The 24,041-nt window shown below is 51.6% G+C and overlaps 2 protein-coding genes across 4 annotated transcripts in view; one reads left to right on the plus strand and one right to left on the minus strand.

Moving 5' to 3' along the window:
- Positions 1-24,041, plus strand: part of Cacna2d4 (calcium voltage-gated channel auxiliary subunit alpha2delta 4) — a 99,746-nt gene that overhangs the window by 51,922 nt on the left and 23,783 nt on the right. For all 3 annotated transcript variants that reach the window (XM_051155221.1, XM_051155222.1, XM_051155223.1), the window contains 3 exons: positions 5,519-5,614; positions 7,582-7,709; positions 11,545-11,625. In XM_051155221.1, the coding sequence (XP_051011178.1) occupies positions 5,519-5,614; positions 7,582-7,709; positions 11,545-11,625 (305 nt within the window). The remainder of the gene's footprint in view (positions 1-5,518; positions 5,615-7,581; positions 7,710-11,544; positions 11,626-24,041) is intronic.
- Lrtm2 (leucine rich repeats and transmembrane domains 2) lies at positions 15,567-23,316 on the minus strand. Its single transcript, XM_051155224.1, has 4 exons — positions 23,177-23,316; positions 22,506-22,636; positions 19,351-19,941; positions 15,567-16,341 (listed from the first exon to the last, which is right to left on the minus strand). Exons 2-4 carry the CDS (start codon positions 22,618-22,620, stop codon positions 15,887-15,889), a joined length of 1,161 nt encoding a protein of 386 aa, XP_051011181.1. The 5' UTR covers positions 22,621-22,636; positions 23,177-23,316; the 3' UTR covers positions 15,567-15,886.

A 24,041-nucleotide genomic window follows, 5' to 3' on the forward strand; every position in this document is an offset into this window, starting at 1 on the left:
GGTCTCCCACCACCCAATAAATGCCCCACTTAGTGCAAGACAGACAAGCAGAGGCTTATTTCCAGCTTCAATGGAAGGTTGCAACTGGCCTCAACCTCAGTGATTCCCGACTCTTAGACTTTCCTCATCCTCTTGCTGGCTTTTTTCTGGTGACATTGTGTTTCATGGCTAGACAGGAAAAAAAAGTGAGCATTGCATAAGAGGTAGGGGTCATTGTGGAAAAAAAGAAAGGGGTCAGAGTGACAATAATGAGGTGAGGGCTATAGCACTTGTTTCTGAAGAGGGAAGTCCAAAATCAGATGTCAAACCTCCCCAAACACTCAAGTTCATTGTCTCCCTCTAACAAAACAGGCTCCCATTAAATCTATTTATTTATTCACTTTATATCCCAATCTTAGCTCCCTCCCTCCTCTCCTCTAAGTGCCACCCTTCCTCCCTCTTCCTCCTATCCCTCTCCCCCCCACCCCCGCCACACCAACCCCAGCACATCAAATTGTATCAGGACTGAGAACTTCCTCTTCCCCTGTGGCCTGGCAAGGCAGTCCCCCCAGGGAGAAGTGACCAAATAACGGGCAACAGAGTCCATGTCAGAGGCAGTCCTGGATCCCCCTTACTAAAGGACCCACATGAGGCCCGAGCTGCCCATTGGCTACATCTGTGTAGGGGGCCTAGGTCCAGTCCATGCATGGCCCTTGGTTGGTGCTTCAGTTTCTGCCAGCCCCACTGGACCCTGGTTAGTTGGCTCTGTTGGTCTTGTGGGGCTTCTGTCACCTTCAGGTCCTTCTATCCTCCTGACTCTTCCACAAGACTCCCTACACTTTGCCCAGTGTTTGGCTGTGTGTCTTAGCATCTGTTTTGATCTGTGGCTGGGTAAAGCCTCTCAGAGGACAGCTAAGCTAGACTCCTATTTTTAAAAACACATATGCAATGTGCTCCATTTCTTTGAGATAGGGACTGCAACACAGTGCTCGTGTGCATAGACTCCACATGTGCATCCGGTTTCCACAGAAGGCTGCTCAGGAACCGTTCTAAGCCTTTTTCTCTGCTTAGAAAAATAGGTCGCTGAAACCATATGGGCTCGAACCATATGCAACTTTGAACCACATAAATGCAGGTATACAAATGAATCTAAAATACAGGAAATCTATGGGACCAGATCCTGGCACACAGTGTATTTGGGGCACACACTCTTCATTAGCTTCTACACCGGGTAAAAAAAGTTCTGGTGGGGAGCTGGGAAGATAGCTTGGTAAGTGTTTGCCATCCAAGTGTGAAGCCCTAAGTTTGGACCCATGTAAAAAGTCAGGCATAGTATCCCACTTCTGTAAAGCCATGCTGGGGAGACAGACAGGCAGATCCTAGCAGTCGCTGGCCATCCAACCCAGCCAAATCAGTGAGTGACCTTCTTCCAAAATAAACAAGGTAGAGAGCAACTAAAGAGGACCCTCACGCCTGACTGCCTTATATATGCATGCATACACACATGTGCATGCATGCTCACACGAACACATGTGCACACATGTAACACACACATAAAACTGGAAGCCACCATGTTGTGGGGGTTGGAGGCTTTCCTACTGAGGATAGGGACAAGCACCCCCATGTCACTCCTCTACAACAAGCTCAGAAAGCACGAAAGCAGCTGGGCAGGAGAACGTGCCTATAGCCAATGAGAGAACTGGAAAGGAAAAAAGAAAATAGTCTCTGGTTAAAGATGACGTAATCAGGGAGGGAGTGTAGCTCCGTGGCAGAACATCTGCCTAGCATGAATGAGGTCCTGAGCTCCATCCCCTAGCACTGTAAAACAAACAAGCAAGCAAGCAAATATTATGGACCAGAAAACTGAAAAAGAATAAGAAAATCACCATAGCCAATAAGAGAATTTAGTAAAGTGGCAGGTTACAATATCAATGTTCAAAAATTAGCAATACCTGAGGCTGGAGAGATGGCTTAGTGGTTAAAAACACACGTCACTCTTACAGAGGACCCTGAGTTTAGTTCCCTGTACCCATCCTCAGTGGCTCACAGCTGCCTATAATTCCAGTTCCTGGAGATCTAACTCCGTCTTCTGGCTTCCATGGATACCTGAACTCACATGCACATTCCCCCACACAGACATTCATTTATGTCATTAAAAATGCAAGAATACAATTTTTTTTTTTTTTTTTGGTTTTTCGAGACAGGGTTTCTCTGTGTAGCCTTGGCCATCCTGGACTCACTTTGTAGACCAGGCTGGCCTGGAACTCACAGCGATCCGCCTGCCTCTGCCTCCCGAGTGCTGGGATTAAAGATGTGCGCCACCACGCCCGGCTAAGAATACAATATTTTTTTTAAATCAATACTTTATATATACATATAAATAAACCCCCCTCAAAAAAGAGACACAGTATGAAAAGACTTCTTTGGGATGGTAAAAATAAAAATGTCGTTCTGGGATTGTAAAAAACATTGAGCCTACAGTGTGAGAACTGTTAAAACATGTGTGAAACACGAGGCCTATGGGACTAGCACTTTCGGGCAAGTCTCTCACGCTACACACCTGGATGAAGTGACTCACATTCAAACACACACAGAAAAGAAGCCATGTAAGTCCTAACAGAGACTGTGATCCTCCTGCTCTGAAATCTGGAAGTCAGCATGCTTTTCCTAACACTAAGCTCTGAAACAATGCAAGAGTGACTGATGAGTGTAACAGCCCGAAAATGTCTGTATGAGCAGGATGCAAAGAAATGGTGACCTGGGAAGCTGCAGCCATGGTCAGGTGGAGGTACTATCTCTGCAGCCACTGTGTGAATGGCAAAGAGCCTCAGGGACAGACAAACAGAAGCACAGAATGACACAGGGACAGCAGCCAAGAGAAAAGAGCCTTCCTTAAATGTAGGTTGACCCAGCTCATTTTTTTTTTTTTTTTTTTTAATCTTTTTGAGACAGGGTTTCTCTGTGTATCCTTGGCTATCCCGGAGTCCTGGACTCACTTTGTAGACCAGGCTGGCCTCGAACTCACAGTGATCCACCTGCCTCTGCCTCCCAAGTGCTGGGATTAAAGGTGTGCGCCACCATGCCCAGCCGACCCAGCTCTTAATAAAAAGAAACACATATAAAACCACTCAAGACAATGCCTCTCACCACCCAGCACAGAACTGAGTTTGGCAGCATATACTGTTAGTAGAATACTTAGCAAAGGCATGTGTACTGTGAGCGGAAACTGATAAAGGTGTGGCCTGGGCTCCGTAATCACCTGGCTATAAAGGATGCTGTTTTCTCTTAAAGAGATAAGCGAGGCTACCCCTAGCCTGTCCTGCTGGGGAGCACAACCTCTGGGCCTGAGCCTGCCCTTCGAGGGGCACAGCCTCTGGGCCTGAGCCTGTCTTGCTGGGGAGCACAGTCCTGGGCCTGAGCCTATACTGCTGGGGAGCACAGCTTTTAGGCCCCCTAGCCTGTCCTGCTGGGAAGCATAGCCTCTGGAGCACCCAGCTTTCACAGGGATTGGCAATGCTGGTCCTCATTAAAGTGAGTCTGGAGACATCCATGACTGTAGGACAGGGCCAGGAAATGAGCCAGGTAAACCAAGAGCATCCTTCACACCAAGAAGGAGAAGCTAGCAAGACCAGTGAGACTCAGAGGCCCCTGTATGAGCCAGGGCTGGGATGACAGTGGGTAGCCATGCCTGCAGTGGGCGACACTCCAAACCCTGTAACCATGAAGAGGCTGTGGAAGACAAAACCCATTCATTGGTCGCCTTTGGAGGTGTAAGACAAACACCAGATTAAAAAAGAAAAAAAGAAAAAAAAAGCATCAGTTGCTTATCTTGCCTCTTCTGTGAAAATTGTATTTCCAGCAAAATCAAAATAAAGAAAGAAAAAAAAAATGAAGAGGTGTGCCTGTGAGTGCCAGTCAACAGACAGTGTACACTCACCAGTCAGCACTGATGGCTTATGTAATAGCTTCATAGCATTGTGATAAAATTATACACACACAAATTATACAGAGAGAGAGAGACAGAGACAAAGATACAGAGAGACAAGAGACAGAGAGATGAGAGACAGGAGAGAGAGACAGAGACAGAGAGAGAGCACGCTAACTTAGAAAGGGGAAAGTTCATTTGGCTCCCCAGTCAGTCACGCGGCAGGCTGCCCTGGAGCTGAAGGGCCTATGCCGAGGCAGTACATCGTGGCAGAATGCAGTGCTAATGGAGGTGGAGGGCACCAGGGGCCCAGGGGCCCCCTCAAGGACACTCTTTCCACCATCCATGCCTCACTTCTCATAGGTGCTACAGCCTCCTGATAGGACCACCAGGGGAACCAAGGCTTCCATAACTGGGACATTGAGGGCGTTCACCCAAACCACAGAAAGTAAAAGCTCACAGCTGGATATGATCAGCCCAGAGGTCTAAGAGGGGCTTTGCAAGAAACACAAGGACAGAACCAGAGCATGCTAAACAATACTTCAGCAGTTCACCTCGCCCAGACAGGGGGTCTGGCATGTGCAGAAAGTGATCTGCAAGAAGAACCTGGGTGAGGAGATCCAGAGCCAGGTTAAATGACCAGCACAGGCATGGGGTGACAATAAACAGTCTAAAGGCACAATGGCAATGGCCGTGCCATTTGGTGAGTGCATTAAAAGGAATCCTTTACACAGGGAAATTATACGGTATGAGAATTGTAGTTCAAACTGGAAAAAAGGAAAAAGGGAGCACAGAGGCTGAGCGGCTGTACTGAATGGACCGTGGTCAAGTGCTGATTCACCCAACTTAATGAGGCACCTGAGTTATCTGATGATACTGGGCGTCATGGATTTTTTTTTTTTTTTTTTTTTTTTTTTTTGGAAGGTCTGACAGTGGCACGGAGGGTGGGGTTTTTGGTGGGGTTGTTTTGTTTTATTTCTTACATTCTGATAATATAAAAATTATCAGGCATGGCGGCACACGCCTTTAATCCCAGCACTCAGGAGGCAGAGGCAGTCGGATAGCTGTGAGTTCGAGGCCAGCCTGGTGTACAAAGCGAGTCTAGGACAGCCAAGGCTACACAGAGAAACCTTGCCTCAGAAAAAAACAATTACAATATTTACTAATTAAATACGTGGGATTTGCTTGGGAATATCCAGTTGCTGTGGCGCCTTAGGAAGCCTGGGTTGGTGTTTGCGAAGATAGGTTATGGGAGAGCTTAATAGACTCAAAGAACAAACCGGATGGGTGCTTTTTAGAGATGCCGACCCCAGGGTATGACTCGGTGTGGCTACTGCAGGGTGCCAGTATCTGTGACATTTAAACCCTGAGTAACCCAGAAGCCCACCTGCAGAGGCCCCATCTCTCTAGGCCTTTCTCTTCAGGGACGCCCCGGTCCTCTAAGCAACTGTGTTAACCCAGGCCTGCTGCTGTCGCTGAAGGCTGCCAGCGTAGACGACCCCATAACCTCCAGCTGTGGCAATGCTTCGGTGCTACTGCCTCATGCTTTCACGGAGCCCCAGATTCAGGTACTAGAAAAGATGGCTTACACAGTGCCGTTGCTTTGTCTCGCAGAGGGTCAGAGCCTGGCGTGGATGTGGCCTTTCTGGGGACCCGGGCTGGTCTTCTAAGAAGAAGCTTGTTTGTAGGTTCTGAGAAAGTCTCTGATAGGTGAGTTCTGCTGGAAACCCTGAGGTGGGAGGGCCTCTAGGGGGAGGAGGAATGTGGTACAAGTCTTGGGTCCCCTTGGGGTATGTGAGCAAAGACAGTCTCATATGCTGTGCCCTGTGAATCCATAGAGAGCAGGGAACTGGGTTTTAAGGATCAGGACAGTAAAAGGAGCAGTTGCCCACTTGGTTTAGTGTGTCCTGAAGGACCTACGGTGGCCGAGGAGGGGCCTATGAGTATGGAAGGGTAGGTCAGACATTCCAAGTCATAGGCATCACAAAGGGAAGTAAGGATTGTGTCCTTCCCTGGGTTTCATCTGGGCAACAGATATGGAGTCTAGTTTAATCTCCTCCTCCCACCCCTGCCCCCCACCTCTGGGGAGGGGATGCTTTTGGAGTCCTCCCTGCACATAGATCAGAGTGAGTGTGTCACCTGCTCCAGAAGAGGACTTGTTGTCACACAGACCCCAAGTCACAGACCCACTGCAGCTCATGGCTCCCGAGGTTTGGGATTTGCCCCCCCACCATTGTGAGGCATGGAAGGCAGAGCCCCAGCTGAGCAGTTCTCAGTGTTTTACATGTGGCAACGTCCAGAGATGGTTTGGGCTCTCACCCTGGGAAAAGCAGAGAGGCGATTGCTGGCATGGATGGAAACCAAGGGTGCTGCCAGGTGTGCTCTGTGCTCAGGACAGCCCCTGAAGTAGTCATCCAGACCCACAGACCCCACTCTAAGGAAAATGCAGATTATGGGAAAATCCCACCAGGAGCCCCACATACTGCCCAGCCCTCCACCCCACCCACCAGAGGCTGTTGCCTTCTGGATGACTCTACACAGGAGGGCGGGGGGAGCCCAGAAGAGGGCAAGGCACAACCACCTGCTGTCCTGAAGTTCGGAAGGCTCAGGGAAGCCAAGCTCCAGCACCTGGAGAACAACTGAGCTGGTGGGTGACGTCATATAGCCATCTCTCCGCCCACTCACTCACAGCCCCACTTACTAAGTCCCAATGCATTCAGCCCCAGAGCGTCTCAGTGCTAATCAAGGTTGGAGGCTTTCTAGGAAAACAAACGGGGTGGGTTTTCCCTCTCTTTCTTTCCCTTCCCTAATTCCCAGAGAGGTGGGGCGTGGGGGGTGGGTGAAGGGTGAGTGGCACCATCCTAAAAGGGTGATCAAGGCCTCTGGAAAGCTGGGAAGACAGCTGCCTGGAGGGCCACAGGTGCGCAAATCTGCTTCCAGAGCAGGTAAGCCACTCGCTCAAATGTCAGTCCTCTACCTGTGAATTACCCACAGGTGCCATTTAATTTTGCACCCTTCCCCAGCTCCACCCACTTCCTAGTCAGCCTCTGGACCAACCTCCCTCTGTAGGCTTGTGTGTGTTCAGGGAAAGCAAACCCATAATTAGGAAGAAAAAGCTTCTCCAAAAGGAGCCTAATGTTGCACACCAAAGCCTCTCAAAGTAACCATTTAGGGCAGTCTGTGTCTCTTTCCTGCATGCATAGAATTGACTGTAGGATTTCCTCAGTCAGATCTGCCAGTGAACCAGACAAAAGAAATTACCTGTACCCAAAGGAAATGTACTTTGTTGGCAACACATCTGCATATTCCCGCTGGGTACCAGCTCCGCCTCTGCTGGCTCCCCTTCCACCAGATGCTCCAGCATTTTACTTTTGGAAAAGGCAGGAAGCGCCTGGAGCAATGCCAACTTAGGAGCTGATGCTTCTTTTCATTCTTTTTTTATTGGGGGAACCTGAGACAGGTCTTGCCATGCGGCCAGCATAACTGAGAACTGTGGGCACCCTCCCTAGTCTTCAGAGTGCTGGGATAACAGTGAATCGCCTGTGCCTGGAGGGGGGAAAGGGTTCTACCAGCACAGAGGGATCTTTGGGTCTTGGCCCCGCCAAGATGATCATGTATGGCACAGGGAAAAGGGCCAGGCATCTTCCCAGAGTAGGCACCAATCCCTACTTTTGCAGGAAGTTCTTGACACCTGAAGATGAAGCCAGTATTTTTACCATGGACCACTTCCCGCTGTGGTATCGCCAAGCCTCTGAAGAGCCCCCAGGCAGCTTTGTCTTCAATCTCCGCTGGGCAGAGGGACCAGGTAACCTACACCTCTGTGCTCTTCCCAGGAGTTGGAAATGGGGTCAAAGTGAGATGGAAGAGAGGAGGGCCCCCCAGCCCCCAGTCCCCCAGCCCCCACCCCAGCCACTGCCTTCCCTCCCGACACTGTAGCTTGGAGACATGCCGGTGCCGCACACAGAATGTAGGACTACGTGTTCTCCCAGAGCAAAGAAAGAGATTTGACCTGAAAGCCAACCTCGCTGACTCCCCGCCCACATTCCCAATGTGAGATCCGCAAGGCTGATTGGCAAGCGGCTTCCAGTTCTAGGAACCTGTGTGCCTTAAAGCTCTGCAGCCTCTGAAAGGAAGCCCCAGGCTCTGCCTCAAAGCCCTGACTTAATCTTGTGGCTTTTCCAGTCTCCACTGCCCTCAGATTACCCAGACAGCAGCCCCCAGGGCACAGGGGAGACAGCCAGGGCCAGCGAGCAGACCCCTTACAGGCTCAGGCCTTTGGACGAGAGGAGAGGTGGCACCAAGCAGGGCACTCCAGATTCCAGCCCTGGTCACTCTGGAGGATGGGAGGAAAAAACACCAGGACCTTCACTAACTGTGGGGAAAATCTGACTGCTGAGAACCCATGGGGCTTATGGCCCAGTGCACCCTTAAACTCTTAGTTACCTTTGGGAAAATGGCCCAGAGAGGTTGAGGGGCTCAGGAGTCTAAGAAACAGCAAGTATCCTCCAGGTTGCCACCAAGGGGCTGAGCCCAAGGCAGAAGTGATGGAACTTGGGCAGTACCCACTTGTGGATGGGGTGAATAAGGTGGGCAGGAGGTCAAGAGGGCAGACATCTCTGAGATGACAGTTCTCTATGGGGTGTGTGTGTGTGTGTGTGTGTGTGTGTGTGTGTGTGTGTGTGTGTGTATACATGCTTTAATTGAGGAAGATGTGCAAGAAGTGGTGGCCTGCAGAGTACCACTGTGGGTACACACACACACACACACACACACACACACACACACACACATACACACACACACGGTGGAGGGCTGCCCTGGGAGCTGTCAGCTTCAGGAGCCCGGGATTTCCAGGGTTTCCCTTCTAGGCTGAAGACAACAAGGGGAAATCCTGCTCCATAACCCCGAAGCTTCCTTTCTATCTGCTTAACCTGTCACCCCACCCTGCACCATTCTACACACACACACACACACACACACACACACCAGAGTCTAACATGCTTTTTAAACATTTCCCTCTTAAAACCCCCTGAGATAACACTAGCTCTCATCTTCCGTGGGGAGAAGCGAAGGCTCAGAGACGGTCTGTGATTTGCTCACGTTACACAGCACAGGAGCAATTTGCACAGCAAGCTAGAGTCCAGGTTTGTCATCCTACATACAGGGCAGGGGGCAGAGAGAGAAAAGGGGTGTTTTCATTCTCAGGCCCCTCAAAGGACGTTCTCAAGGCCAACCTCAAGGCCAACCTCAAGGTCTTCCTAGGCTGCACACCTAAGGCAGAGAGGCAGCTCCTCCTACCACACGAAGGGCTCCCAAAGCAAAGACACCCACAGACTCCAGAGATGTTCCCTGCTTGAGACCCTGGGCCCCGCCCAGCCAGGGTGACAGGCTCCCCTCCTGCCTGCACCGGCACCAGAACTGCCTGCTGGCTGCTAGGGGAAGCTTTATGTGTCCACGAGGTAGGAGGGCAGGTGGGTGGGGAACTGAGCTGCTAGGAGAAGAGAGAGAAGCTGGCAACCCAAAAGGGGACTGCTGAGGAGGGAGGCAGGAGCTCGCTCCCTTCCTACGCCCTTGCACACTTGCTCAGCCCAAGCACATGCTTAAAGCCACGTGGACACTCCTGGGCCTCCCATCCTCCCCAAAAGAAAGAAAACAATTTCATTTCAATGGGAGTAGGGGTGCTGAGGAGACAGAGGCAGGGGTGGGCAGCCTCTAGGATGGCCTGAGGTCTGGTAGATTGAGTGCTATGCCTCCCCCACCCCCACCCCCCATCTCTGTTGAGTTGCCCCTGTAGCTAGAGCCTATGCCACCTGCCAACACACCTCAGTCTGCCAGCACCAAGGGCCTAGGCCTGGGACTCCCACACTCACCTCTTCCTGGCCTTGTTCACAGAGGCTCTGGACCATGTGACCATTGACACTAATGTTGAAATCCCCAAGGTCCCCAGAGATTAGCCGAGTGTTTCCCACAAGCCTGTGCTAATTAAAAGGCCAGAGCCAAGGACTCCTACAGGGGTCCCCCACATTGTGTCTTATAGATGTTTCTAGAAACAAAGTGAGACGTCTGGTGTTTCTATTCTGGTTCCTTTGGCTCAGCCATGGTAAACTTAAATCAAGGGCAGCTCAAGTGTCACGAGTTCCCAGAGTCCCAGAGTCCAAGTGTAGTTATACTCTTTCGGCGTGTTGAAGATAGCAAGGTATCAGGGGAAACTATAACAACACAGTTGATATGAAACCGTGCTTGGCAGAGGCAAGCTGCTCAGCCATCTCCACGGGGCTCTGAGAGCTGGTTACCATAGGTAGCGTTCACCACTAGAACATTTGACAGAACAGGGCAGTACAGTCTTACACTATGTGATGGGGACTGGCCTATACACAAAAGGCCTCTGAAAAGCTGGCCCAAAGATGTGAATGGGCAGAAATCAGAGGTCACATAGCAGCCTGCTGGAAAGCTCCTCTCATGTAGAGCTAAAACCATGCTCTGATCTTGCTCCCAGGATGACCTTGTTCTTCTAAAAAGAAAAAAGTGAAAGGCAACCCAGGTCTCCAGGAGCCTGGGAGAAAGTTCTGGAAGGGTAGCAATGAAACAAGGAGTCATCGTGGGAGTGAGCTGGGTACCACCAACTAGGATCCATGAAATCTCATAGACATGTCAGATACCATCTGGCTATGCTGCTAGGTGGGTCATCCACTGTATGTCATTTTCTGTGACTTATAAAGGCAAGGCAGGGTTACCTACCACCCATGCCTGGGATGCCTATAGCCTGCCCCTCAATATAAGGTATATTTATTGTCAGCATGACAGCATAGCATCACCTGGCAAGAGAGCAGGGGACCCCAACTCAAGAACTGACTTGGTGAGATTGGCCTGTGGCACAATCTTGTGTTAACTGTAGAAGGAACTAGACTACAGTGGAGGGTGCCATCCCTGGGCAGGTGGTCCTGAGCTGGGTAGGAAAGCAGGTTGAGCATGAGCTACGGAATGATATAGAGAGCAAGCCAGAAGCCAGCATTACCCCACAGTTTATCTTTCTGTTCCTGCCTTGATCTCCCACCCTGACTTCCCTCAGGGATGCACTGTGACCTGGAAGTGTAAAGTGAAATACACCCTTTCCTCCCCAGGTTGCTTTTGGTTGTGATGTTTATCACAGCGACAGAAAAACAAACTGGGACACAGACCCCTGCTGGGTAAGACACACATGGGAGAGGACAGGCCATGGCAGGGCCCTGCGGCAGCTGTGACAGAGAGCAGCTAAGCAGGAGCAACAGGCAGATGGATTTGCTGCCTGGAGATGGAACAAAGTCACAGTGCCACCGTGATGCTAGTATCACTTGGCTCAGGCTGGCAGAGGCTGGGGATTGATCTGGCAGGTTCCGATTTGTTGAGATGCAGGGACAGCAAGGGACCTTCCAGTGGTGAGCAGCGACAACCATGACAAGATTTTCCCTCTCCACCTCACCTGTTCCAGGGATAGCTTGTCCTGGCATTCCTATTTGTCTCATATTCCAAGAAAGAGATAGTCTACACACACACACACACACACACACACACACGCACACACACACACACACTCACACTCACACTCACACAGCCCCCTCTGCAGGCACCCAGAGTACTGATGATAATTCTCATTTTCCCAGATAGCCCAAGCAAGCCAGTGGCAGTAAGAGCCAGCACAGCAATAGCTGTGACTGTGGATGGGAAGACAGCCATTGCAGCAGGTAAGTGATACCCTGAACTGCTGTGGTGGGGGCTACAAGGCAATGTCAAGGTGAGGGCTGGCGGTGAGGGGGCAAAGGGGGAAGGAAAAAGGGGAAGAGGGGGAGGAGCTGGCTCAGCTAGAGCACCTGGCTGGCTGGCCCCAGCACCACACGCAGGAAGAATGAATAAGGTGCCCTGGATATGGGGACTCGGTGGCTGCTTTATGTCATTTTGTTTATAAACCTGAAAGGGTTCGTGGAGTAAAATGAAACCCAGAGAGGCTAAGAGACCTGCTCAAGGTCACACAGGGCAGGGACAATCTAGACCTCCATCCATCCATCCTATCCCTGGGACACAGCTTCCCTAAGACATTACCTTGAGCTCCAGGCCTGGCCTCATGGCTCTGCACTTCCTGAAACTCGGGGTGACCAGGGGAGGCCGTATTACACACAAAGAAACTGAGGCATGGAGAAGTCATTTGTCCAAAGTCCTACAGCTAGTAATAAAGCTAGACCCGGACTCAGACCACCTCTCCCGGGGTTTGAGTTTGTCTCAGCTTTTAAGAGGAGAGCATCCAGTGGCCTCGTAGGCTTGGCCTGACTTTGCAGTTTCTTGGTGGCATCTGTTTGAGACCCCGTGATCACACCTTCCGTGGTCCTCAAGAAGCCGTGCCATTCGTTGGTCACTCAACCTACTGGAGGCAGCTGTCTCATACCCCAGGGGCCTGGCTAGATGGGAAGCTGGTGGCAGGCAGGACCCTGGCCTCTTCTTAAAGCGTCTAACAAGTGTCTAGGGGAAGACACAGGATAGGGTAGGCCTGAATTGCCTTAAGGAGGATGTGTTACCCAGAGCGGGGCTTCCTGTATAGTCCCTTCTGGGCTGAGGTAGGGAAGTGGCATGTCCACTCCAGCTTTCCTGGCAGTCTGTGAGGTGCTTCTGACCCTGTAGAGGGGACCATATTACACCCCAGTTACACAATCCTTCCAGAGCCTGTGGCATGTTAATCCCAGGCCGGAAGTGATGCCCGCTTATGTCCTGTGGCTTAGTCCCAGCAGACCAGAGGCTGCTTTGTTCTGCCTGGAGGTGGCCTTCTCAGCCCCTCTACCTTGAAGACCTAGGAAAGGAGAGAAGGGGTGTGAGGCCAGACTGCTGGCTGTGCTTCCCCACACTCTCCAATTATCTGATATAATTTTTAACTCAGAGCTGAGTTAGAGCCAGGAGGGGTTGCCATAGAAACCGTGTCCCAGTGCCTCAAGTTGAACTCCTTCAGGCAGTCCCTGTGATGCTCTGGGTACATGGCTGTGACAGGGAAAGCATGGGGCGCTAGAGACCTGACACAGCAAGTTCCTCTGCATCTCATTCTGTATCCGCTTTTCCCTGGTCCCTGGCACAACCTTACTGCTCCTGGAACCTGCTGGGACCTTCAGCTCAAGGTGGTGTGTCTGCTGTCCTCGAGAGCTGGGGGCCTCAGATGCACTTCCGAGCAGGCGGGTATGGTGCACAGTGTCTCTGCAGGGGCTGTGTCAGAGCCCTGTCCTACTGTCTGGATAGGCTTGAGTCACATTAGGGGTCTAGACAGACAGAACTCTCGGCCTCTGTGCATCTCCTTCTACAAACTGCGCCTTAGGCTTCAGTAGCAATGTGTGCTGTGCTGTCCTGCTCCTCCAAGGCGGGAGGGGGGCACTCAGGGGAGACCAGATTTGGCTTTGCTATAGAGGGACATCCCACCCACTCTGACCACACCTAGGAAGGGAGTCTCTCCATCTGCATGGCTTTGTGTACCCTGGGGGTTCCCATCTCCCTGAAGTCTGTTCCTGCCTTAGTGAGCTATCATGCCAAGAAAACTCCCAAGGGGAAGAAGGTTTCATGTGAGGCTCTGAAAGCTTAGAGTTCAGACCTGGAGGTGACAGGACCACAGAGATCCAAGCTTTTCCTCCAGGCCTGGACCAGCAATCTCCCTTCCTAAGTGCTGCACCTCCAGCTTTTCAGTCCCTAACTCTAGCTCCCCACTGGCTGAAGAGGCATATTCATAAACCTTGGTGTGGAATGCTTAGGGAGCCAGTCCTGAAAGGCCAAGGTGGCAGGCATTAGCTGAGTGAGACCCCAGCAAACCCCCACAGACTCCAGGTGAGGTCTAGCAGGGTCTCTCCCCCTCTGCTATACAAGAGTCACTCTGCCCCGGGCTCACATTTGTTACTACCAGGCAGGAGCTTGCATAGGTTTAAAATCCCAGCTCAGTCCTGCCCAGAGTTTGCCACCATTGTTTTGAGCCAAGTCCTCCCAGTCCTGAGGTCCCAGACCCTGGGCAGGGGGCCCTTCTGTCACACAGAGCTCTCTGCTTCGGGGTGACATCCCTCCACAAATGGCTTGGCTGCCTGGCACAGCAGGGAGACAGGGCACCGTTCACCCAATGCCCACATCCCCTCTCACTCAATGAAGCAAGGAAATACATAGGAAAAATAGTCTTTATTGGTCTTCTGAAACGACAAACCAGAAATATAATTTTGCCTTTAAAAATCTTCTGTCTCAGGCTAAAGATATCACCACTGACAACACCCTCCCTCCCCCAGGCCCTTAGAAAATCCTGGCTCTGGGATTGGCCCACCAGCCAAAAGAGGAAGGAAGACTGTGGCCTGACCCAGAGGCTCCTGTGAACCAGAGAACAACCTTGAAGGCTCTCCCGAGGCTCCAAGTACATGTCCCTGCTAGTAGAGGAGGTGGCAGAGGAGAAGGGCTGCCAGGCTGCCCCGATGCCCTCACAGGAGTCTCATCAGTATCTAAGTGTCAGGCTGGCCTCTTTCTGGCTACCACCAAGACCCTCCTCAGGGCAAGATAGCAGCCTGGCATCTCCTGCAGACGAATACCAGTCTCTAAGGAGAGGAACAGTTGAGAACAGAGGACAGTGACCCTGTAAAACGTGCCCAGCCCAACTAGGACTGCAGCATCTTTTAGCGTGGATAGTCTAAGTGCAATTGCATGCTCCCAGGAAGCCAGGCAGAGCCGACGAACCCCTGGGAAAGAGAGCCCCATTGCTGAGGACTGCCAACAGAATGTTCCTATTCCTGCAGTCTGTTGGGGATCTGTGGAAGGCAGCCAGCCTCATCGAGGCCTCACTGCCTGACATCTGCTTTCTTTAAGGTGGAGCACAGCCCAGACCCAGCCTTGAGGTCATAAACAAAAGATGCAGATGACACAGGAGACAGGAGAAGCAGAGGGCTATCTCTGGTAAACCTAGTAGGAGAGGTGCTAGGGTTGCCGTGGCAACGGGCAATTCCTCCAGCAGCATACTTTGGCCCACTTTAGAGGGTCTCAAAGGATTCCTGTGCTACTGTCCAGGACCCAACCCTGATAATGTGAGAGACTGTAGCCAGGAAGTAAGAGGGACTATGGCCTCCAGGCTCAAGGGACATGTGTGTGCATGTGTGTATGTATGTGTGCTTGTGTGTGTGTATGTGAGAGAGAAAGAGAGAGAGAGAGAGAGAGAGAGAGAGAGAGAGAGAGAGAGAGAGAGAGAGACTTTGACCTGTGGGACTGTAATAGTGGTGCCCTAGATGTGACAGGGAATTAGTGTATAGACTAAGACCCTGTCTGAAAACCCCACACTAGAGCAAAAATATGAAATTAGTAAACCCAGAGCAATGTAGTCAGAGGGGGCTACAGAAAATAAAGGGACATAATGACATCCACCACCCAGGGAGGACATTGTAGTCACTTTGGTTTGTCTAAGCACTGGACCCAGATCACAGGGCTAGGGTGTCTGCACTTTGACACCAGCTGCTGAGACTCGGACAAACTTCACACCCCAAGGGTTTAAGAGTATCTTTCTGGCTTCAAAAAGGAGTCACAAAAATCTACCTCTGGCTCCCCTGTCCCTCCCTCCCAGGCCGTAATGCAGACTGAAGTGGGAATGGGCAAGAGGTAGGGAGGGTCACCAGCTATGCTAGCCCTGGGCAGGAGGGAGTCGCTCAGTGCAGGAGGTGCCTCTGGTATAGGTTCCTTCCTCCCCGTGGCCAGAAGCCTACAGGAAGGTGCAAGTGTTCCAAAGACAAGAGGCCTAGAGAGGGCCTTCCACGGGGATCTTTGGCCCAAGGAAGCTTCTGGGAAACTTGGAAAGGAACTGGGGAGGCTGCCTTACTTGAGGCAGATGAAGACCTGGAAGCTGAGGGAGGTGGTACCAGTGTCAGGCTGAGACCGGGACCTGTGGTGGGGGGAAGGGCAGCCCTTTTGGTAGCAGTCCCACGGAATCTCCTTGCTGTCCTACCTGGGCCAGACAGACAGCTTTCATGCCACAGAAGATATCTGCTTTTGGTCTTCACGCTCGCCCTCGGGGTCCCCCATCAGCGGCTGGCGCTTCTTGAGCTCCCGGTGGTACTTGGCCATGAGGGAGGCATAGATGCAGCCATAAGCTGCAGCCACCACCATCATAATGCAGACAATGCCACACACGACACCCGCGATGATCACTGTGCCGATGGCTCGCCGCACACTCACGGGCCGGTACCTCTGCTTCTGAGGGCAGGCAGTGCTGGGCTCAGGCTCAGGTTCAGCGCCAGGCTTGGGTTTAGGAGGCTCTGGGCTGGCCTTGGTGCAAGGCGGCCCTGGGGCATCCAGCCCAGCAGAGTTGTTCTCATCCTCCAGCTGGGAACAGTAGTTAAACATCTCCATGGGCACTGCACGCATGTCCTTCCCCCTTAGCTCCTTGGGTAGGGTGCAGGCAAGCTGGTCCAGGCGCCCCCCTGCATCCAGGGAAAGAAAGAAGAGATGAACAAGTATCTAGAACTGGGCTGCTCTCCCCTCCCCCCACAGGCCTGCAAATGGAGGCCCCAAAAGGTTCAGTCCTGCCAGCAATGTTATCAGTCCTGATTAAGTAAGAGGAGGTAGGGAGTAGCACCAATAGACCAAGAGCTGTGATTAACATGTGTCATAGAGGAGGCCACCTATGCTGCCAAAGCCATCGAAAATGGACATTACCATCACTTTTGTTCCACATAGAATCTTACATCCATGTCATTCAAGCCAGTCCCTCCAAGGTCACACTGACCTGCAGGAGGACAGCAGTTCCAGCTGGGGGGCATATTCGAGACACGGCTTTGGTACTTCGAGCCATATCCCTGCCCAGACTGTCTTCTCTACCCAAAACCTGACAGCTCACTGATGTTTGCAAACCCTTGCCACTTTTGTCAACACAGTAGCTTGGCCTGCATCTTTTCTCACAAAGAGAATGAAAGCCAAAGCCACTGCCTCATCCACTCCTCCACACACAGCTCTGATGGCCTGAGAACACCGAGAAGCGGGCATGGTATCTTCCTGGGTTTGTCAGGTGTAATGCACAGAGATATCTAGGGAGCAAACCCTGGGGACACAGGAGACTGGAGCTGATAAGGGTGTTTAGACAGGCCACCAAACCACCTTCATGACCCTGGGGAGGCCATCATGCCTAGCTCCCTTGAGCCCAGATGCCTCAAGTCCAGTGTCACAGCAGACATCCATCTCACCCTAGGATACGCTTAGGATGCTGACAGAAATATCTGGGCCAAGGAGTAGAAGGTTGGAGACAGGATCTGGGGAAATGGCTCCTGCATGCTGTCTTAAGGGCAAAGATGCATCCTAAGGCAGCACCAGTGAGCATGTGACTGTGGCCACCTTTGGCTAGAATGGCAGAGAGCTAGGGGGTGACCTCATTTTCCTGGACCAGAGACCCAAGATTGAATCCTGGCTGTGTTGTCAGCTGATGATTATTTAACTTATTTAATTATGTCTGAATCTTAGTATTCTTAGCTGGGAAATGAGGATTATCTGTCTCAATTAGCTGCCTGCGGGTTAAAATAGATAATGTGTACAAAAAGGTATTTGTAACCTGGAAACAACAGCATTAATCATTTCTCCATTTACAAAAACAGAATTATCATAGTGACTAACATCTCAAAGTACTTTACAGTTTGTAAAATGTCTTTAGTTGATGTATCCGAGCAGCCTGGAAGTATTGAGTTAGTGGCTGGATAGGAAGTGAGCAAGGTAAGAGTGAGGGGAAACACTGTTATTTTCAGAATTTCAACACTGATTTGTTAATTCCACATACACCAAGTAGCTGCCTTGTGCTGGCCACTGACTGTGTCTTACTGTGTGCACTTGATTTTATGAATAGCACTCGCAAATGAGCAAATGAGTCAGTGCTCCACCGAGCACTTCCTTTATGCTGGGCACTTTTCAAAATACCTCGTATGCGTTGCCCTATTTAATTCTCACAATTGGCCGTTCTCCGCTTTCCAGATAGACCACGGAGATGCAAATTAGCTTCTCAAGATCACACACTAGTAGGTGGCAGGGCCAAAATTCAAACAAGATCTGGCACTTTAAAACACTGTGCTTATTTATTCGCCCTCCCATTCCACTCCATTTTCCTCTTTTTTTTTTACTGATTTGCTCACTTGTTTACTTTTGGGCAAGGTCTCTTGTGGTACAGGCTGTCCCTTGAACCCCTGATCCTGCTTCTACCTCCAGAGGGCTGGGATTACAGGTCTGAGCCTGGCTAAGCACTGATTTGACCAACTCATTTCTTCTTTATAAACCTTTCTCAGGTTAAAGAAAGAGAGAGGGAGCTAGAGAGATGGCTCAGCAGGTAAGAGCACTTTTGCTGCTCTTGTAGAAGAGCCAGGTTCAGTTCCCAGCACCCACACTGGGTTGCTCACAACCAGTTCCAGGGGACACGTTCTTCTGGCCTCCAAAGGCCCTGTATGCATGTAGCACACTAGTACATTTGGGCACACACACACACACACACACACACACACACACACACACACATACATAAAATAAATAAATAAAGCTTTTTAAAAGTTGGGGCAGAAATCAGGGGTATTGCCTCGCAGAAGTTAGGTTCAACCTGGAATACATAGTGAGTTCCAAGCCTGGGCTAAGAGTCAGGCTCTAACCTCACACTAAAGAGCCATCAAGGGCTGGAGAGATGACTCAGTGTTTAAGAGCACTGTCTGCTCTTCCACAGGACCTGGGTTCAATTCTCAGCCACCACATGGCAGCTCACAACTGTCTGTAATTCCAGTTCTAATGGCTCTGACACTTTCACACTAAAATAAAATTAAAATTAAAAAAAAAATTTTTTTTAAGAGCCATCAAGCCGGCTCCATGGGTAAAGTCATTTGCTGACAGGCCTGATGACCTAGGCTAGATCCCTGAACCTTGCCTGGTAGAAGGAGAGGAACGGTTCCCGAGGCTGTCCGCTGACTTCCACACGCGTTCTGTGGCATGCACGCACACACATACACACACGAGCAAATGAATAAATGATGTCTTCTAAGGGAGGAAAGTAAAAACTAAAGCCATTTGGCTGCTTATGAAGTTCTCCGTCCAATTTTCTTGGGACTGGAAACTAGTGTCACCCTCACAGGGAAAATGGTTGTGCTTGCAGGTTTCAGTTACATTCGCCCTCATGTAAGAGGCAGGCGACCTTATTATTCCCAGGAAGGGTGGCTGTTCCTCTTCCTGTCCTGAATGCTGGTGGGATAAAGAGCACAGAAAAAGCATCATGTGTCTTTAAGTGCCCACATGAAACCTAATAGAGGCAGAAGTACAGTATATACCCTTAATGAGTCTTAATGAACAGAGGTGAGCGGCTCCTGGCCTCTGCTGACCGCAAGGAAGCGGCGATCTTTAAGGAGAGGGACATAGCTCTTCTTTTCCCTGACCTCATCCCAGCTCCCCCTCTTCCGTGGCGTGGTAGGGCTTACCTCTGTAGGAGAACCACTCCAGCCAGTGTTTGAACTCCCGCAGGTTACAGTCACACTCCCATGGGTTGTCCCCGACCTGAAGCAGTTGCAGGCTTGCCAGGGGCTCAAACGTCAGCCGATCCAGGCTCTGTAGGCGATTGGAGCGAAGGGACAGGGATCTCAGAGCCAGGAGCCCATCAAATATCCCTTGGGGCAGCTGAGCCAAGCCATTGATGGACAAATCCAGGTGGCGAAGCAGTGGGGCATGCTGGAGCAGGTCCCTGTCCAGGGTCCTGATGCTGTTGTTTCTCAGCTGCAGCTCCGTCAGATTGACCAGGTCCTCAAAAATGGACCTGGGGAGCTGGTCCAGGAAGTTGTTGGACAGATCCAGCCGCTGCAGGTTGGACAGGTTGGCGAAGGCCCAGCTTGGCAGGGCACTCAGTTTATTGTTCAGGAGCAAAAGGCTTTGGGTGGCAGCGGGCACATCCGGGGGCACAGTGGTGAGGCCCAGGCCACTGCAGTCCACCTCCAAGCTGCGACTGTCACAGGTGCAGGAGAAAGGGCAGGCAGGGAGCACCTCCACAGCACACAGGGCGATCCAGCAGGTTATCCCTAGGGAGGAGTCGGGACAAGAGAGAAACAGGCTTGGATTTTCCTGCCTCAGTTTCCCCCTTCCCAGCTCACACCTGCATGCCTTCTTGGCTTCGTCTCCTTGGGAACAAGCTACAGTCAGGCACACCACACAGGAAAGTGCTTGGGAACCTGAAACATCATCACACTGTGACCAAAAATTCACTTTTGTCAGTGGAGTGCCTAGAGGATAAACCACGCAGGACCTCAGTTCCTGCTCAGAGCCTCCACTGCTAAATGTCTCGGAACTAAGATGCCCTAATGCTCCAAATGTTTATGATTGTAAGATTTTATAAAACCAAGGATACTTTTCAAAGCCAGTGACCACAAGGCTGGGTCCTTCCCACAGGAACCCCATCCCCACCTGAAGCCACATCACAGCTGAGATGTGCTGTGCGTTTAAGAGAGGGGTCCATATTTTACCCTACAATATCTTAAACACTGTCCCATTTACCAGAGTCCCATGTCTAAGGTGGGACCCAGGCCCAGCTGGGACCTGCATCAGAGCACCGTGGTAGTAGCAGGGTAAATCACATAGCTGGCTCCATCTGCACTTGGCCTCTGAAGCTGCAAGGCCCACCCTGTACTTCTAACCTTAGTGTGCAAGGTACCATTTCTGGGTGGACCAAGTAACAGGATTCTTGCCATGACCTGATTTGGACTGAGATTCTTCTGAGTAGGGTACGTGGGTCCAGCCTGGAGACAGCTGCTGGAAGTGAGCCCCAGAAAGCAGCCCTTTCTGATGGTGACCCTGTAGTCAACCCCACCCACCTTCCTGGGAACCTAGGAGAATAAGCTAACACAGTTCTGTCTCCATTGCATCAACTCAGAGTCCTGAGGAAAGCCTCCAGATGGAGAACTGATGAGGTTCAAAGCCAGTCAAGGCCAGCTGGCCTGACTTGGATGGCCAGCTGCCAATCCAACCAGGGCACCTAGATGAGACAGTCTCCAGTCTGTCTGGTGGGTGTCTGGTCATCTAAAGTCCCAGAGGGCAGAGTTTGAGGAGACAAGATGACACTCTCCTTGCCCTTTCTTGTGGGATTAGTGACAGTAGAGGACACGCTATGAGGCTGACACCTGAGCTACTTTGTTCTTGGTAGGAAATAGACACAACTTAACTACTCAGTCACCTGGACACCTCTTCAGAAGGCCACCTGAAATGACCTCCCACCTCTCTGAGCCCATCTACAGGGTCAGCCTGCCCCATAAACACACACGCGCGTGCGCGCACGCACACACACACACCACCACCACCACCACCACCACCACCATCTGAGCTGTAATGCTTTTTATGTTTTACTTTCAAGAAGAAGCCAAGTGTGTGCATACATCTGCACTCAGCTCTTAGGAGGCCGAGGCAGTGGATTGCACATGTGGGGCTAACCTGGGCTACATAACAACTATCTAAAGAAAATGAGGGAAAGGATGGAAGGGGCATGGAAGGAAGAAGAGAAAGAGAGAAAGAATTGAAAGAAATCAGAGAGGAAAGAAGGTAGGAGGGAAGGGAAGAAAGGAAAGGAGAGGAGAGAAGAGGGGAGGGGAGGAGAGGGGAGGGGAGGAACGGAGCCCTGGAGAAGGACAATCATCAACAAGAGCCACACTCCTTGCTCTTTCTGGTGAAGAAATGACATCTGGACAGGGAGAAAACAACTCCCCCCCCCCCCCGCATCCCCGCCCACCAAATTCAGAGTGGCAACAAAGCTCTAGTGACAAGAAAACAATCCTGTGCTGAAAGGTGTCAGCATGATCCCAGGATGAAAGGGATCTGAGCCCCTGGATCAGCCGCTCACCTGGTGAATAATTCAGGCAGCTCCCAGCTAGGGCAACTGGACCTAAGGCCAGGGGAGGTCAGGCAGAGCAATGTCCCTTTGGGCCATTTCTCACTTCTTACTGTGTGGCCATGGGTAAACCAGCCATGGCTGACCTTATCCCTTTGAAGCGAATTTTCATGGACAAGGTGCTTTCCTTGTTACCGCGGTGTGAGGTAGCACACCTAAGTGCACTATCTTAGTGTGCTGGGTGTAGAGGGAGGAATGGCTCCAGTCTCTGTGACCCCCTTCTTCCACTGCTGCACCCCAAGAGCTCACTAGGGCCTCTTCAGAGCTGGGAAGGCTGCAGCATACAGATTCGGCTGAGGCTTCTGGGTTCGTCCAGCAGACAAGATGGCTGATGCCAAGTGGGAAGGCAGCTTCCCTTACAGACAAGGCTGGCTGGGACTGCGACCCTCATGGGGCCGATGTCTGCCCCTGCTGAGCACACACTGCACACACTGCACATCCCAGCTAAATGTAGTGACACTGGAGGACTCTCCAACAGAACTTTTGGGTCGTGACTGCCAGGGGATGGGAAACAGGGGGCAGAACCAGCTGTCCGGCCGACCTCCTTCTCCCAGCCTCAGTAAAGCGCTCTGCGTGAACTGCCTTTACTTAGCAAGGCCTTGAGTCTGGGCCTCCCTGAGGTGAAGCCCTGAGATCCAGGGAGGCCAGACATCAAAGCTGTCACCCTGCCAGATACACACCTCATCCCCACGCTGGGCCCATACTCACAGGAGACCTGCCTCCACTGCAGGGCAAGCTTGCTCCTCTGCTCTGGGCCACTGCCTGGTGCAAGCATGGTGAAAGCCACACACTCTGCAGCTCTGGAGAGAGAGTGCCTCGGCATGCAGCACTTGTCAGTCCTGAGAGAGAGAGAGAGAGAGAGAGAGAGAGAGAGAGAGAGAGAGAGAGAGAGAGAGAGAGAGAAGGGTAGAGCAAGACATTTGGAGCCTGTTCCAGCCCAGGGGTTAAGGACAAGGCCCAGGTGTCTCTTTATGTTCTTCCTTCCCTCTCCTGTTGCTCTCACTATGATGCTCTGAAGGGCCAGGGTCAAGAGGCTCAAGCAAGATAGCAAGCAAAATAGTTTATCTCCTGGGACGTGGGCTGAAGGGCACAAGAAGTGTCAGCTGAACCCCGGATCAGGCCCCTCTCCCCCCCCCCCACCATCCTTCCCTTATTCCCCTGAGGCTTCTCTACACTCTGAGGCGGGCACAGGGTGTGGGGGGGAGCAGCTTTAAAAATGATTCCATTGCAATGTGCCTTCCTCCACCCAGCCGTACCACGTCACTGATGGGAAAATGAAGGCCCATCTCTCCTAGATAAATGAAGGAAGCCCCCGCTCCCACCTGAGCCTCTCTTTACTGCCCAGATGCACCAGTCTCGTCCCCTTGCCTCCAGCTTACCATAGCTGTGGGGATGCAGAGGCCAGGCCCTTCCCTTCGTAGGGCCTGCTGACAGGTAGGGTGTAAGTGGCTGCACGGCCCTCTGGCTTCCGTTCCCAATGTCGCCTTGAGGTGACTCAACGATGATGCTTGGTCTTCTGCCAGCTAGCTGATCTATAACTTCTGCAGCCTAGGCGTTCCTGCTCTTCAGCCACTGGCCCAGCAGACCTAGAAGAGAAGGAGAAATGGCAGAGCATTAATGGCAGAGGGTTAGAAGTAGGCCAAGTATAGGCAGCAGGTCACTCTTCCAGGGGCCAAGTGGGCTACTTGACCTTTTTAGGGCCTGCCACAACCCAGTGTCTCCTAAAGGAGCCCCAGGCCTCCTTAGCACCCTACTAAGAGTGGTTAAGAGCTTTGGGACTGGAAGCTAGAGCCTGCACCCTGCCAGCTTCATCAGAGGGGAAGCTAACACTACTGCAAGGCACTAGGGGCAATGGGAGCCAGGATGGGGTCAGATAGGCGAGGCTGTATTATACCCCTGCTCCCTTTTAGTGCCCAAAGGGCACTGTTCCCTGGGACCACTCCTCCCAGGATAGCTGCAAGTTTAGCCTTCCTTCACGGGCCCCTCTGTAGTTTCAGTTGCAGCCCTCATGGGTCTGTTTAGTCCTAGAGCTCCCAGCCAATGGCAGAGCAGGGCTGCTGCTGAGGAGGCCAGTGGGGCTGCCAGATGCTTGGGCAGTCTGGTCTAGAGTCTAGAAGCCCGAGCAGCCTGGCTCAGGTTTCCCTCGGGTGTTTGGGGGAAACATTCCCATTGCATTCTCCCCATCCCAGCCCCATTTAGCTGCTGTTTTGTTGTTTTGTTTGTTGTTTGAACTGAAGCTGGATA

The sequence above is a fragment of the Acomys russatus genome, chromosome 13, assembly GCF_903995435.1.
Source record: "Acomys russatus chromosome 13, mAcoRus1.1, whole genome shotgun sequence".
In the NCBI taxonomy this organism is placed as follows: Eukaryota; Metazoa; Chordata; class Mammalia; order Rodentia; family Muridae; genus Acomys; species Acomys russatus.

What these genes read in the sequence shown, in the direction of transcription:
- Lrtm2 (XM_051155224.1), bottom strand. Translation starts at nt 22,620, where the DNA reads ATGCCGAGGCACTCTCTCTCCAGAGCTGCAGAGTGTGTGGCTTTCACC. An exon ending in GCAGTGGAGGCAGGTCTCCT is followed by an intron (nt 19,942 to 22,505) that starts GTGAGTATGGGC and finishes ACTCCTCCCTAG; the next exon opens with GGATAACCTGCTGGATCGCC. An exon ending in GGAGTGGTTCTCCTACAGAG is followed by an intron (nt 16,342 to 19,350) that starts GTAAGCCCTACC and finishes CCCTGGATGCAG; the next exon opens with GGGGGCGCCTGGACCAGCTT.